This window comes from Hippocampus bargibanti, linkage group LG16 (genome assembly GCF_051943395.1).
Source record: "Hippocampus bargibanti isolate YZ-2025 linkage group LG16, ASM5194339v1, whole genome shotgun sequence".
Lineage (NCBI taxonomy): Eukaryota > Metazoa > Chordata > Actinopteri > Syngnathiformes > Syngnathidae > Hippocampus > Hippocampus bargibanti.
Window position 1 is genome coordinate 15,938,349 of NC_142749.1, and position 12,886 is coordinate 15,951,234.

At 42.7% G+C, this 12,886-nt stretch overlaps 1 protein-coding gene across 2 annotated transcripts in view; it reads left to right on the plus strand.

The window, feature by feature from the left end:
- dclk1a (doublecortin like kinase 1a) overlaps positions 1-12,886 on the plus strand; it is a 36,440-nt gene that overhangs the window by 12,427 nt on the left and 11,127 nt on the right. For both annotated transcript variants that reach the window (XM_089017710.1, XM_089017711.1), the window contains exons 6-12: positions 2,488-2,588; positions 8,780-8,858; positions 9,986-10,158; positions 10,261-10,380; positions 11,897-12,043; positions 12,151-12,284; positions 12,782-12,859. In XM_089017710.1, the coding sequence (XP_088873836.1) occupies positions 2,488-2,588; positions 8,780-8,858; positions 9,986-10,158; positions 10,261-10,380; positions 11,897-12,043; positions 12,151-12,284; positions 12,782-12,859 (832 nt within the window). The remainder of the gene's footprint in view (positions 1-2,487; positions 2,589-8,779; positions 8,859-9,985; positions 10,159-10,260; positions 10,381-11,896; positions 12,044-12,150; positions 12,285-12,781; positions 12,860-12,886) is intronic.

The following is a 12,886-nucleotide window of genomic DNA, read 5'->3' on the forward strand; positions in this document are numbered from 1 at the left end:
TATGGCGTTTTAACAACAGCCGAAGCTGAAACAAAGCGCTAACATGGACAAAAGGGAAATGCTGCCCCCTCTCGGAAGGGAAAAAAAAACATTCCCAGAGGCCATGACAAGCGCTTTATCGGCACCCAAGCATGAAAACAACAAAACCCGAACAAATTCTGGAATGGCACTCTACATCATATTTCCAATTCCCAAATAAATTTTAAACGACAGTTTGGGTTTGGGACATTTAGTTTTTTTTGGGTCTTTTGTTTATGTCGACATTAGTAAGAAATATTGTGCTAAATCAATTCTCTTTGTCTTCTCTGTAATATTGTACAATAGCTATCTGGCTAGCTATCTAGCTCGCTAGCTATTAGTTATCTATTGGCTTGCTAGCTAGCTTTCTATCTATTTGTCTTACTATTCTATCCGAGTTAATTCCGGGTTGAGTGAACGCTGGCGCGTGTGGCTGCCGCTGCTCACACACAGACAAAAATTATCCCGTAACCGTAAAGTGACCTTGAAAGGCGCTTAAAAATGAAATGTATTATTATGATAAATGTAAATAATCATAAATGATTTGCGTAAATTGACGTTCAGTAGGCGCAAGGTCACCAACCTCGCTCTGCTATGACATCATCACTCGGATTGCTCGATATCGTCTCCGCCGCTCGCTTTCAGTAAACCCCCTCGTCGACTTTTGTTGTCATAAACGTGAACGTGGTATGTTTGTCATCCATCAATCACTCTCTCTGGTCCAGGGTGTGCATCACTATATCTCTCTCTCTCTCTCTCTCTCTCTCTCTCTCTCTCTCTCTCTCTCTCTCTCTCTCTCTCTCTCTCTCTCTCTTTCTTTCCTCCCCCTCCCTCCACCCTTTTGGCGCTCGCGTTAGTGTAGTACAGCCTAGCCGACGTCTTCCCATTCACCACTTTAGTAGCCAGGCAGCCGCTCGCTCTCCTCCTCGTCTTCTCGCACTGTGCGTTCGTTCGTTCGTCATCTCCATCATGCCGGGGGAGGAAGGTAGGGCTAACGTTCATCTCCATACATCAAAGATGGCCGGGGCGTGTGTTTGTCCCCATTTTTGTAGCTTTACGTGCGCGTGTGTGTGTGTGTGTCCCCGCTTGTATATGTTTGCGTGCGTTTGTGTGTGTGTGAAAGTGCCGGTTCTGCGTCGGACGTGTTGTGTAACATTTGTGTGTGTGTTTGTGTGTGTGTGTGTGTGTGTGTGTGTGTGTGTGTGTGTGTGTGTGTGTGTGTGTGTGTGTGTGTGTGTGTGTCTGAGTTTCGTCATTGGCTTGTGTCGGTTGTCACGCATACATTGGATTGGATTTGCCTTTATTAGTCTCGCAGTGGAGAAATTGACATTTCACAGCAGCAAAGTTATGAAAGAAATGAAAGATGATGATGATGAAGATAAAATGTGTGTGTGTGTGTGTGTGTGTGTGTGTGTGTGTGTGTTTGCATGCAAACGCGTATGTGTTGTGTAACATCTATTTTAGTCTGCTGTTGGATGGCCACTGGTGAATTATGCACACAAAGTTGTGTTGATCGCAGCCGGCGGTTTGGGAGGGAGGAGGGGGGGATTTGGGGGACAACAAGACACATCAAAAGAATATGATTACTATCTGTGTGTGTGTGTGTGTGTGGGTTTGTATGACTAGTCTTGTGAAGACCGCTACGATTTTATACCATACGTAGTGAGGACATTGTTGACAAGTGAGGACCTTTTGGCCGGTCCTCACAAGTTTTTCATTCGAAAGGCTTCTAGAGGGTCTATAGATGCATGTGTTAAAGTTCCAGAGTGGTCCTCACAAATTCACCCAAAATTTTTTTTTTGTGTGTATTTTCATTTTATTTGGATACACACACTTTTTACTCACTGTGTGTGTTTATTTGTGTGTGTTTAATGACAGAAAAAAGGTCATACCACAAAAAGTAAAATTATATTTTAACCAAATTTACTACAGGGGTGAGGACTTTGAATGTACCCATTCAGAAACCTCACTCCTGCTTTTATTTCAGTTACAAGTCCACTTTTTTATTTCTTTATTTTTTAAAGAAGTTGAAGTGGGAAATGGGGTGACATTTAGTGTTCAAATGTAACACTAGTTCTTCTTTAAACTTAGCAGCAACGGTGGTCCTCATGAAGAAAACCTTTTCATCGAGATCCCCAGAACCAAAAACCATTAGCAGTAAAGGGCCCACCTGAACCCCAAAACAGATTTCAAGACCTGACTGGAAAAAATCTTGGTGGCTTAAATTAATTCTAACCTCAACGTCGATTCCAATCTGGCCCGAAAGTGGCAAGACGGCGCTGGGTTTTTAATCAACGCCGCCGCTTGCTTTTAATGAGGTCGCCGCGCTCCAGGTCACGCGAGCTCCTCGCGTGAGCGTTATGGGATGGCGGGAATGGCGCGGCGGGTTCATTTTGAAATGCGGCTATGAAATCCTCATCGGAGAAATCGACGTCCTCCATTTTTCTGTCCTTTTTTTTATTCCTCCAGTGAACGGGACGCCGGCTAGTCAGCTGTCCACGCCGCCGCAAACGACAAAGTCGCCTAGCCCCTCCCCGGCTAGCCCGTCTAGCCAACAACAACAACGGCGGGTAAGGGAAGCTCTGCACACATGCACGCGCACTCTGCTATTAGCGTTCAGGCCCATCTAGCACCTTTTTGCAGCGCGTAGGGGCAAGCGCGCCATTTTTTTGGCAGGGTAGCGGCTTTTGTTGTGACTAAACAACCGCTCTATGTCAACAGGATACGGACAAAGACGAACATAGGCCCACGACGTCTTAGAGAGACTCCGCCACCCGTCTAGGCGTTTTTTTTTTCCGCTCTGTGGTCGTCAATCACGTGATGTTTCACACCCGGGAGCCCTTTACTAGTTAGAACGTGTCGTTGTGTTAATAAGGTGCAAATACGTCATGTCAAGATGACGTCGTGTGGGTGTTTGTTTTTTGTATTTATTTTTATTTAATTGTGCAAAACATGCATTTTGTGTGTGTTGTTTGACTTTACAAAAACAAAGTACAGTGAGACCTCAACTTACAAACTTAATTGGTTCCCAGACAGAGTGTGTAAGGTGAAAAGTGTGTATCTCAAAAAAAAAAAATCCCATAGGAAACCATTAAAATGGGAATAATCCGTTCCCGGGTTTCCATAAAATATACTTTTCAACCAAATAAGCCTTAAAACTACACACAACATACCTTATTCTATGTATAATAAATGTGCTATTGTATTGTAATGAAAGAAATACACTGCATTGTATCATAAAGTCACTTTATTTACATTTGTGATGGTCATTGATGGCTTGATGGAATGGCGTTGGAGGTCAAAGGGAATTGCTGTTTGGAAAGAGAGGCGCATTAAATGAGGACTGTAATTAAAGAAATAAACTGCGCTGTAAAATAAAGTTTTATTTACCTTTTTGATGGTCGTTGATGGCTTATGGAAGGAGAGTCACCTTCCATAAGGACTGTTGCTTACTTCACCTCTGGTGCTGTTCGGTCGTGTGCTTCCGCCGAAGATCACTCCGCCAGCCGTGGTGGGTGTGTATTATGAAAATAGTGCTTATTTTATAAGGTTTAATTTTCATAAATTTGACGTTTGTAAGACGAAGGGTTTGTAAGTTGAGGTGTTTGTAAGTTGAGGTCTCACTGTAGTCAATCATGATGGTTTTGGAAAAAACAAACAAACTTTGACTCTGATAATGGGAAGCTCATTAACTGCCACTAAGGAAGATAGAATGTAGCCATGGGTTTCATGGCCTCCTGATAATATGTACCTCATTTTTATTTTTTCGGTATGTCATCTATCATAAGTTAGAAACTAATATTCATGTTCATTATTTGTATTTTTTTTTTTTTGGCATATTTGTTGTATGACTGATTTATCGCAGGCCCTAAAAAAAAAAACGTAAAATGGCGTAATATCAAACGGAAAAGGAACATCCGACAGAATTTATGACCTCCTCACCACAGGGCAAATATTAGAATAGTTTATCATCCCGTTACTAAAAAAACATGAATTATTTTATATAAATATGGATTTTATTGAGCCATTTTTAATCATACATAACGTGACAAATGGAACACACACACCCAATCATTATTATTATTATTATTATTATTATGAATCGAAGCAGGCTCGCCCCACTTCCTGTAACGCTCGGGCGTCTCATCGTCACTCCGAATTTGCGAGGTCGCCTGGCGTCTGCTCGCTCCATTAAGTGTGAAAAACACGAGGCAGCGGCGGCCATAAATCACGGCAACAAGCTGCGGTGAACGTCGCATCCTCACCATATTGTCTGGGCAGACAACCATGACTCACCTTTTTTTCCCCGCTGTAATATGGGTGCCTGAGCGCATTTGGGAAGAAAAAAAAAAGAGAATTAATCATCCATTTGCATGTTGAATCATGTCATCTTCATGTTTTATTTATTGTTGTTGTTGATGTTTTTATTTCCATTTCATGTCAATGTTGTCATTAAATGATCATTTCACTCATTTTGCCTGTTTCATTTCATTGCTGTCATCCAGAGTTTCTTCTGGCTTCATTTCTATGGCGGCGCTACTACAACCTGCAGTACCTCTGATGACCACCAGGGGCGCTCACTGCAAGCAGACAGCCTGAGTAAAATTTCGGCCTCTTAAGCAGTACCACCTGTGGCCGCCAGTGGGCGCCCGTTGCCCCTAAAGCAGACCGAACCGTTCTCAATAGAGGTGTAGTAATTCCGTCGACCACCAGGGCGGCGCTCTCCCCAATTCATTTCAATAGGTCGAAGGAACTGTCACTCCACAGGCAGGACTCCACTCTTAACCCATCGTTTCTCTCCAGCGTCATACACTGATAGCTAGCTTGCTAACTAGCTAGCGAGATAACGGACATAGGGTTGGGTGGCCTGATTTTTTTTTTTCTCCGTGTAGCCTCCGTTATTTAAAAATTTGATTTTCTTTGGCGTCCAGCTGTAACGGATCAGCGTCGTAATCCCGTTGTCGGCGTTGATCTTTTCCGACGTGAGCGCGTTGGGATTTGGTTGGCGTCTAGACAGCAGAAAGTCATCCAAAATCCACTTCCTGCGCAAATAGGGCGCCGCGCGATATTGCTTCTGTCGTTTACGCAGCTGCGCATTCGTCGACTACGCCGAAACAAAGAGAAAGATGTTAAGATGGCTATTTTTTAATCATGCTAATGTTTAATGTTAGCGTCATTGTCGTAACATTTCCGATCATGTTTATCTTTGATGTCCACATTGGTCTTAATCTGAATAAGAATCAGAATCATCTATGTAGCTAGCTAAGTAGCTAGCTATCTATTTGCTATCTTGCTGGCTAGCTATCTAGCTGGCTGTCTAGCTAGCTAGCTATTAGCTATCTAGCTCGTTATCTAGCTATCTACCTGGCTATCTAGCTAGTTATCAATTAGCTAGCTAGATAGCTTTCTACCTATTTAAGTTTTTCCGCTGCTTACCCACAGAAAAAACTTATCATGTGACTGTATATGAGAGTTTTGAAAGGCGCTTATGAATGAAATTTATTATTATTATTATTATTATTATTATTATTATTATTATTATTATTAAAGTGGTGCCTTGGCTTACTTACTTAATTGCTTCCCAGACAATGTGAAAGGCGAAAAGTGTGTATCCCAAAAATTGATTTCCCATAGCAAACCATTAAAATGAGAATAATCCGTTCCCAGGTTTCCATAAAATATAATTTTCAACTAAATAAGCCTTAAAACTACACACAATATACATTATTATTATTATTATAGAGCTATCTATTAGCTAGCTAACTAGCTTTCTATCTATTTGTGTGACTTTCGGGTTGAGTGAACGCTGGTGCGTGTGGCTGCCGCTGCTCACCCACAGAAAAACTAATCGTGTGACTGTAAAGTGACCTTGAAAGTTTTGAAAAGCACTTTTAAATGAAATGCATTATTATTATTATTATTATTATTATAGAGCTATCTATTAGCTAGCTAAGTAGCTTCCTATCTATTTGAGTTACTTTCAGGTTGAGTGAACGTTGGCGCATCTGGCTGCCGCTGCTCACCCACAGAAAAACATATGATGTGACTGTAAAGTGACCATGTGAGTTTTGAAAGGTGCTTATAAATGGAATGTACTATTATTATTATTATGGTTAACTTTATTGTCCGAGTGAGGGGAGTCGCTGGAAAAGGTGGTGAGCAGGGTGCGGAGGGTCCAATAAGATGATCGCCATTTTCTAACATTTTTCTCATACCATGATAGTTGGATCACCTCAGTCGCATTGCACGCTCGCATATTGGGTGGCTTACGTCAATGTTTGATCATCCTCTTGAACCCCCACCCCCCTCACCACCACCACTACCCCCAGCCACTTCACCCTTTATTTTGAATGTCAACAACATCAGCACTTCCTGTTTCCATCAAGTGTGACAACATTCAGACATTTCTCGCCTTTCATTGCAGACAAACGTCTCTAAAAAGAGACAAATACCCCCCCACCACCCACCCCCGCCTCCCCTTCCCGATCCAAGCGGCAGGAAGCGACCATATTCAGACTTCTCCTCAGTTGCCACTGGGCAGTTTCCATGGCAACAGTGTTTGTGGCAGGAAGAGAGCGGCTTGCATGTGCGATGAGGCTACAGGAGAGATGATGATGATGATGATGATGAAGGAGAAGAAGAAAGAGAGCAGCTTGAATGCTGATTGGCCCGTGTGCCCCCCCCCCCCTCCACCATACCGCCCCCCAAGCACCCCACACACACTCACATATAACAAAATAAAAGTTACATAAGACAAAGCAACATCGAGGACGTTCTTATTCCCAATAGGTCCGAAAAAGATGACTAGCGCGACCATTTATGTCATTTCATCACACAAGCACAAATGATACGTCTTTCAAAAATGGTAAACTATAAAGTAAAACACAAAAATAGGCTTTGATTTTATTCAATTTAACTGACTTTTTTTTATTTATTCAAATTTTTTTAAAATAGTGGCCAAAGATGATTCACCCATTTGTCAAATGGCCCCAGGACAACGTCAACAAGACCCATAGAGAACATTGAATTTTTTTATGATTATTTTTTTAACTCATTCACTGCCAGATGATGTGCAAAAATGTGTCCATCCACTCCCGTGCCAGGGTTTTTGTCATTTTCACTCAGATTGCAGGAACCATAAAATATTGAGTTTTAGGTCTACATGACACATTGAAATCAGCATTCTATCTGAGTTACTTCCGGATTGAGTGAAGGCCTAGCAAGCTATCTGTTAGCTATCTATTTGCTGGCTAGCTTTCTATCTGAGTTACTTAGCTATCGAATTAGCGGTCTATTAGCTTGCTAACTTTCTATCTGAGTTACTTCCGGGTAGCGTGAAGGCCTAGCTAGCTATCTGTTAGCTATCTATTTGCTGGCTAGCTTTCTATCTGAGTTACTTAGCTATCGAATTAGCGGTCTATTAGCTTGCTAACTTTCTATCTGAGTTACTTCCGGGTAGAGTGAAAGCCTAGCTAGCTATCTGTTAGCTATCTATTTGCTGGCTATCTTTCTATCTGAGTTACTTAGCTGTCGAATTAGCGGTCTATTAGCTTGCTAACTTTCTATCTGAGTTACTTCCGGGTAGCGTGAAGGCCTAGCTAGCTATCTGTTAGCTATCTATTTGCTGGCTAGCTTTCTATCTGAGTTACTTAGCTATCAAATTAGCGGTCTATTAGCTTGCTAGCTTTCTATCTGAGTTACTTCCGGGTAGAGTGAAGGGCTAGCTAGCTATATGTTAGCAATCTATTTGCTGACTAGCTTTCTATCAGAGTTACTTAGCGATCGAATTAGCTGTCTATTAGCTTGCTAGCTTTCTATCTGAGTTACTTCCGGGTAGAGTGAAGGCCTAGCTAGCTATCTGTTAGCTATCTATTTGCTGGCTATGTTTCTATCTGAGTTACTTAGCTGTCGAATTAGCGGTCTATTAGCTTGCTAACTTTCTATCTGAGTTACTTCCAGGTAGCGTGAAGGCCTAGCTAGCTATCTGTTAGCTATCTATTTGCTGGCTAGCTTTCTATCTGAGTTACTTAGCTATCGAATTAGCGGTCTATTAGCTTGCTAACTTTCTATCTGAGTTACTTCCGGGTAGCGTGAAGGCCTAGCTAGCTATCTGTTAGCTATCTATTTGCTGGCTAGCTTTCTATCTGAGTTACTTAGCTATCGAATTAGCGGTCTATTAGCTTGCTAACTTTCTATCTGAGTTACTTCCGGGTAGAGTGAAAGCCTAGCTAGCTATCTGTTAGCTATCTATTTGCTGGCTATCTTTCTATCTGAGTTACTTAGCTGTCGAATTAGCGGTCTATTAGCTTGCTAACTTTCTATCTGAGTTACTTCCGGGTAGCGTGAAGGCCTAGCTAGCTATCTGTTAGCTATCTATTTGCTGGCTAGCTTTCTATCTGAGTTACTTAGCTATCAAATTAGCGGTCTATTAGCTTGCTAGCTTTCTATCTGAGTTACTTCCGGGTAGAGTGAAGGGCTAGCTAGCTATATGTTAGCAATCTATTTGCTGACTAGCTTTCTATCAGAGTTACTTAGCGATCGAATTAGCTGTCTATTAGCTTGCTAGCTTTCTATCTGAGTTACTTCCGGGTAGAGTGAAGGCCTAGCTAGCTATCTGTTAGCTATCTATTTGCTGGCTAGCTTCTATCCGAGTTACTTAGCTATTTTTGTTCTTGTTTTTTATAATGCACATTTTTTAATAACGCTACTCGCTAATTTCTGGTTGCAACCCTCCTTATTTATCGTCCAATTTCATCCGCAGGGTTCTCAGGGCTTGTCCTCCTCTTTGTCTTCCACTCAAGCGTCCAGCCCGGCCAACAGCGACGGAGCCGTGACCGACGGTGAGGACGCGCTTTTTTTACATTTATATTATTATTATTTGTATATTTTTTAAAGCAAAGTGATGAAAAGGAAAGGAAGAAGTAGAAAACAAAATATAGGAGCTGCTGTAAAGGCAGCCATTTTCGTACCGCCATTTTGCAGTCACAACAACAAAATAAGGAAATAATATTACAACACAATAAGCACTTTCTGCACTCTATTGTATGAAGCAGTTCTAGATGAAAGAGGAGAGGATCAAAGCCTCCTTTTCACCAGTGGATCATGGACGTCATGGTGGAAAATGTGCACGTCACCTACAAGCTAAATATTGAAAACCCTCTGCTATCTGCCAGCTATCTATTAGCTGGCTAGCTTTCTATCAGAGTTACTTAGCTATCGAATTAGCTGTCTATTAGCTAGCTATCTTTCTAGCCGAGTTACTTCCTGGTTGAGTGAAGGCCTAGCTAGATATCTGTTAGCTATCTATTCGCTAGCTAGCTTTCTATCTGAGTTACTTAGCTATCGAATTAGCTAGCTAGCTTACTATCTGAGTTACTTCCGGGTTGAGCGAAGGCCTAGCTAGCTGTCTCTTAGCTATCTATTAGCTGGCTAGCTTTCTATCCGAGTTACTTAGCTATCGAATTAGCTGTCTATTAGCTAGCTATCTTTCTAGCCGAGTTACTTCCTGGTTGAGTGAAGGCCTAGCTAGATATCTGTTAGCTATCTATTCGCTAGCTAGCTTTCTATCTGAGTTACTTAGCTATCGAATTAGCTAGCTAGCTTACTATCTGAGTTACTTCCGGGTTGAGTGAAGGCCTAGCTAGCTGTCTCTTAGCTATCTATTAGCTGGCTAGCTTTCTATCCGAGTTACTTAGCTATCAAATTAGCTAGCTAGCTTTCTACCTGTGTTACTTCCGGGTTGAGTGAAGGCCTAGCTAGCTGTCTCTTAGCTATCTATTAGCTAGCTAGCCGAGTTACTTCCAGGTTGAGTGAACGCTTGCGCGTGTGGCTGCCGCTGCTCACCCATGGAAAAATTTATCCTGTGACTGAAAAGTGACTTTGAGAGTTTTGAAAGGCGCTTAAAAATGAAATGTATTATTATTTGTATAATAAAAGCTGACTGGAGTCTCACACCTCCATCTCGCAGAGGAAGTCGTCGCGGACGAAGTACCGGCCGTCCCGTCGTACATCTCGGAGCGCTACAAGGTGGGCCGCATGCTGGGCGACGGCAATTTCGCCGTCGTCCACGAATGCGCCGAGCACTCGACGGGACGCCATTACGCGCTCAAGATCATCAACAAGGGCAAATGCAGAGGCAAGGTCAGAGCCTGATCGCAACTCACCCATTTTGTCGTTTTTTTTGATCGTACGAACAAACATGAGCCGTGTGTTGCTAACTGTGACGCTAACGCTAATTCGTAGGAACATATGATCCAGAACGAGGTGGCCATTTTGCGGAGAGTCAAGCATCCCAACATCGTTTTACTGATCGAGGAAGTAGACACGTACGGCGAGCTGTACCTGGTGATGGAACTTGTGAAGGTCGGTGTCGGTTCATTTCGGAACCTCAGCAGAACCCGCGCAATGAAATCCAAAGCGTTTTTTTTTTTTTTCCGAAAGCCCCGCGGCGTTGGAATATTAAAGCGGGGCGGGAAGCGTCGGTGCATAATTGATGAGGCGTGAATGCCATCCATCTGTTTGACGAAGGGGGGGGGGGGAAGGACGTGTACGTGAGAGAGGGAAGGCGATGAATGAGAGCGAAGGAAGGCCAAGAGACCCAGATGGCAAACGGCGCCGCCACGGTCGTCGCGTCGTCTCCACAAAAAAAAAAATCGTCTTTCGTCACGGGAAATTCAAGATGGCAAACGGCGACATTTGCGAATCATCACTTATGTCACAAGGTCCGGTTTTGGAATTATCGGTTATTGGGCTGAGATTCTATCAACCAAAAGTACCAATAGCATTGTGCATGTCAGTAGTAGGCCTTCAGTAGTGCTATGCCTGAATCAATCAGCTGCGAATGATGTGTGATATTACTATATGTCCACTAGAGGGTGTCGTTGGCCAGGAAATAACTTGTGAAATACTGTCATTAAACTGTTCATTTTTTACGGTGAATATCTGAATTCATGATAACCTCGTAAAATTGCGATATTAATTGCTATTTCTGCTATCTTCGGAGCTGTCCGACCTTAATGGTGTCTTGAAAAGTCCGTCTCGAAAATGGGTTTAATAGTAAATCTGCAACCAAATTCAATTATTCTTCTCATTCAGCCATTGTGGGTTGACAAAACCGCTGTTAAATCGACACAACAATATATTTGCTTATGCAGCCTGCTACAGATACAGTGTGCTAGCGCTGGCCAGTATGCTCTTATCCACTAGCAGCTAGTGACTAGCCAATCATAATTTGACGTTGACAGTGCCTTGGGTTGCCAACTTGAACTCTGACTGGTGAAAGTAAAAGTTTCATCGACACTTATTTTATGCTCCGGGGCCTGCAGAACTGATTGTGAAGGCGTTCAGGTTGATTTCTAACCCTGGTAACAAAAAAAATGGCTGAAATGTGATTGGTTAAATGCTTAAATACGAAAATAGACAAAAAAATAATAAAAAAAATAGACATAGGAAAAGTAATTTCGTAAGAGTTCATGGACAAAATAATACTCTGTGATTCAGATATTTTTAGGCCAGCGGAGAAGGCCTTGCAGGCCCTTACGGCCCACCACTGCTGTAATCTAGCCGAGATGTAACAAAAGGATGCATTATAATATTTAACAACAGCACCATTTTGAAATCACTGTCCAGTTCAAAAACTAATTTCTCAGACTGTTGGCTCTTAACCATTCAAAAAATTCAATTGTATCCCGACTCTGGTTACCCCAGGAGGGGACAAAAGTCTTGGGAAAGCGTCCGTTTTGCTTAGTGGAATTGTAGATCCGATTGTCATCTGCGTAGAATCCAGGAGCGGCAAATGGAATTGAGAACAGCAAGGGCTCCGAAATGGATCCCTGTGGAGCGCCAATTGATATTTGCTCATGACACGGGTTGTCCACAGGGGGGCGACCTATTTGACGCCATCACCTCGGCCACCCGCTACACGGAAAAGGATGCTAGCGGTATGCTCTACAACGTGGCCAACGCTATCAAATACCTCCACAGTCTCAACATTGTGCACCGGGACATCAAACCCGAAAACCTTCTGGTGAGGTTAACTTCCGATCTTTCCGAGGTTATCGGATCAATGATTGGAGCAAGTGTTGGAGCAGCGTTAGCTAGCAGCATTGTCATTTTTTATTTTGTTATTTTTAGGTGTACGAGCATGCAGATGGTAGTCAGAGCCTTAAATTGGGAGACTTTGGTTTGGCTACAGTGGTGGACGGACCTCTTTACACAGTCTGTGGGACGCCCACATATGTAGCACCTGAAATCATCGCGGAAACTGGGTGAGCTTTCGTTCGACGCTCTTTACATTCTGCGGCTTTTTGTTATGTTACTTGATTTTCTATTTCACTCATTCACTGCCGGACATATGCAAAAATGTGTCCACTGCAGTGCCAGGGTTTTTGTCATTGTCACTCGAATTCCAGGGCTCACAGAATATTGAGTTTTAGGACTACATAAACACTTAACTATGAAACTTTGGTCACTCTTATTTCATCAGGTGAAAAGAATTAATTGCTAAGTTCTAACTAAGGTCTGGAGTTATCTGAGCTTGAAATGGGGGCAGATGTACCAAATACAATACATATTGATTGACAACAGCTGAAACTGTAACAAAGCGCTAACATGGACAAAATGCAAATGATGCCCCCTAGTGGAGGGAAAAACATTGCCAGAGGTCTGACCAGCGCTTTATCGGCACCCAAGCATTAAAAAAAAAAATCGGGAATGGTGTTCTACATCATATTTTCAATTCTAAGTGTCTCTCGTGTGATGACAGGTACGGGCTGAAAGTGGACATCTGGGCGGCCGGCGTGATCACTTACATCCTGCTGTGCGGTTTCCCGCCTTTCCGAGGGTAAGCGGATCCCGGCGCCAAAACCTC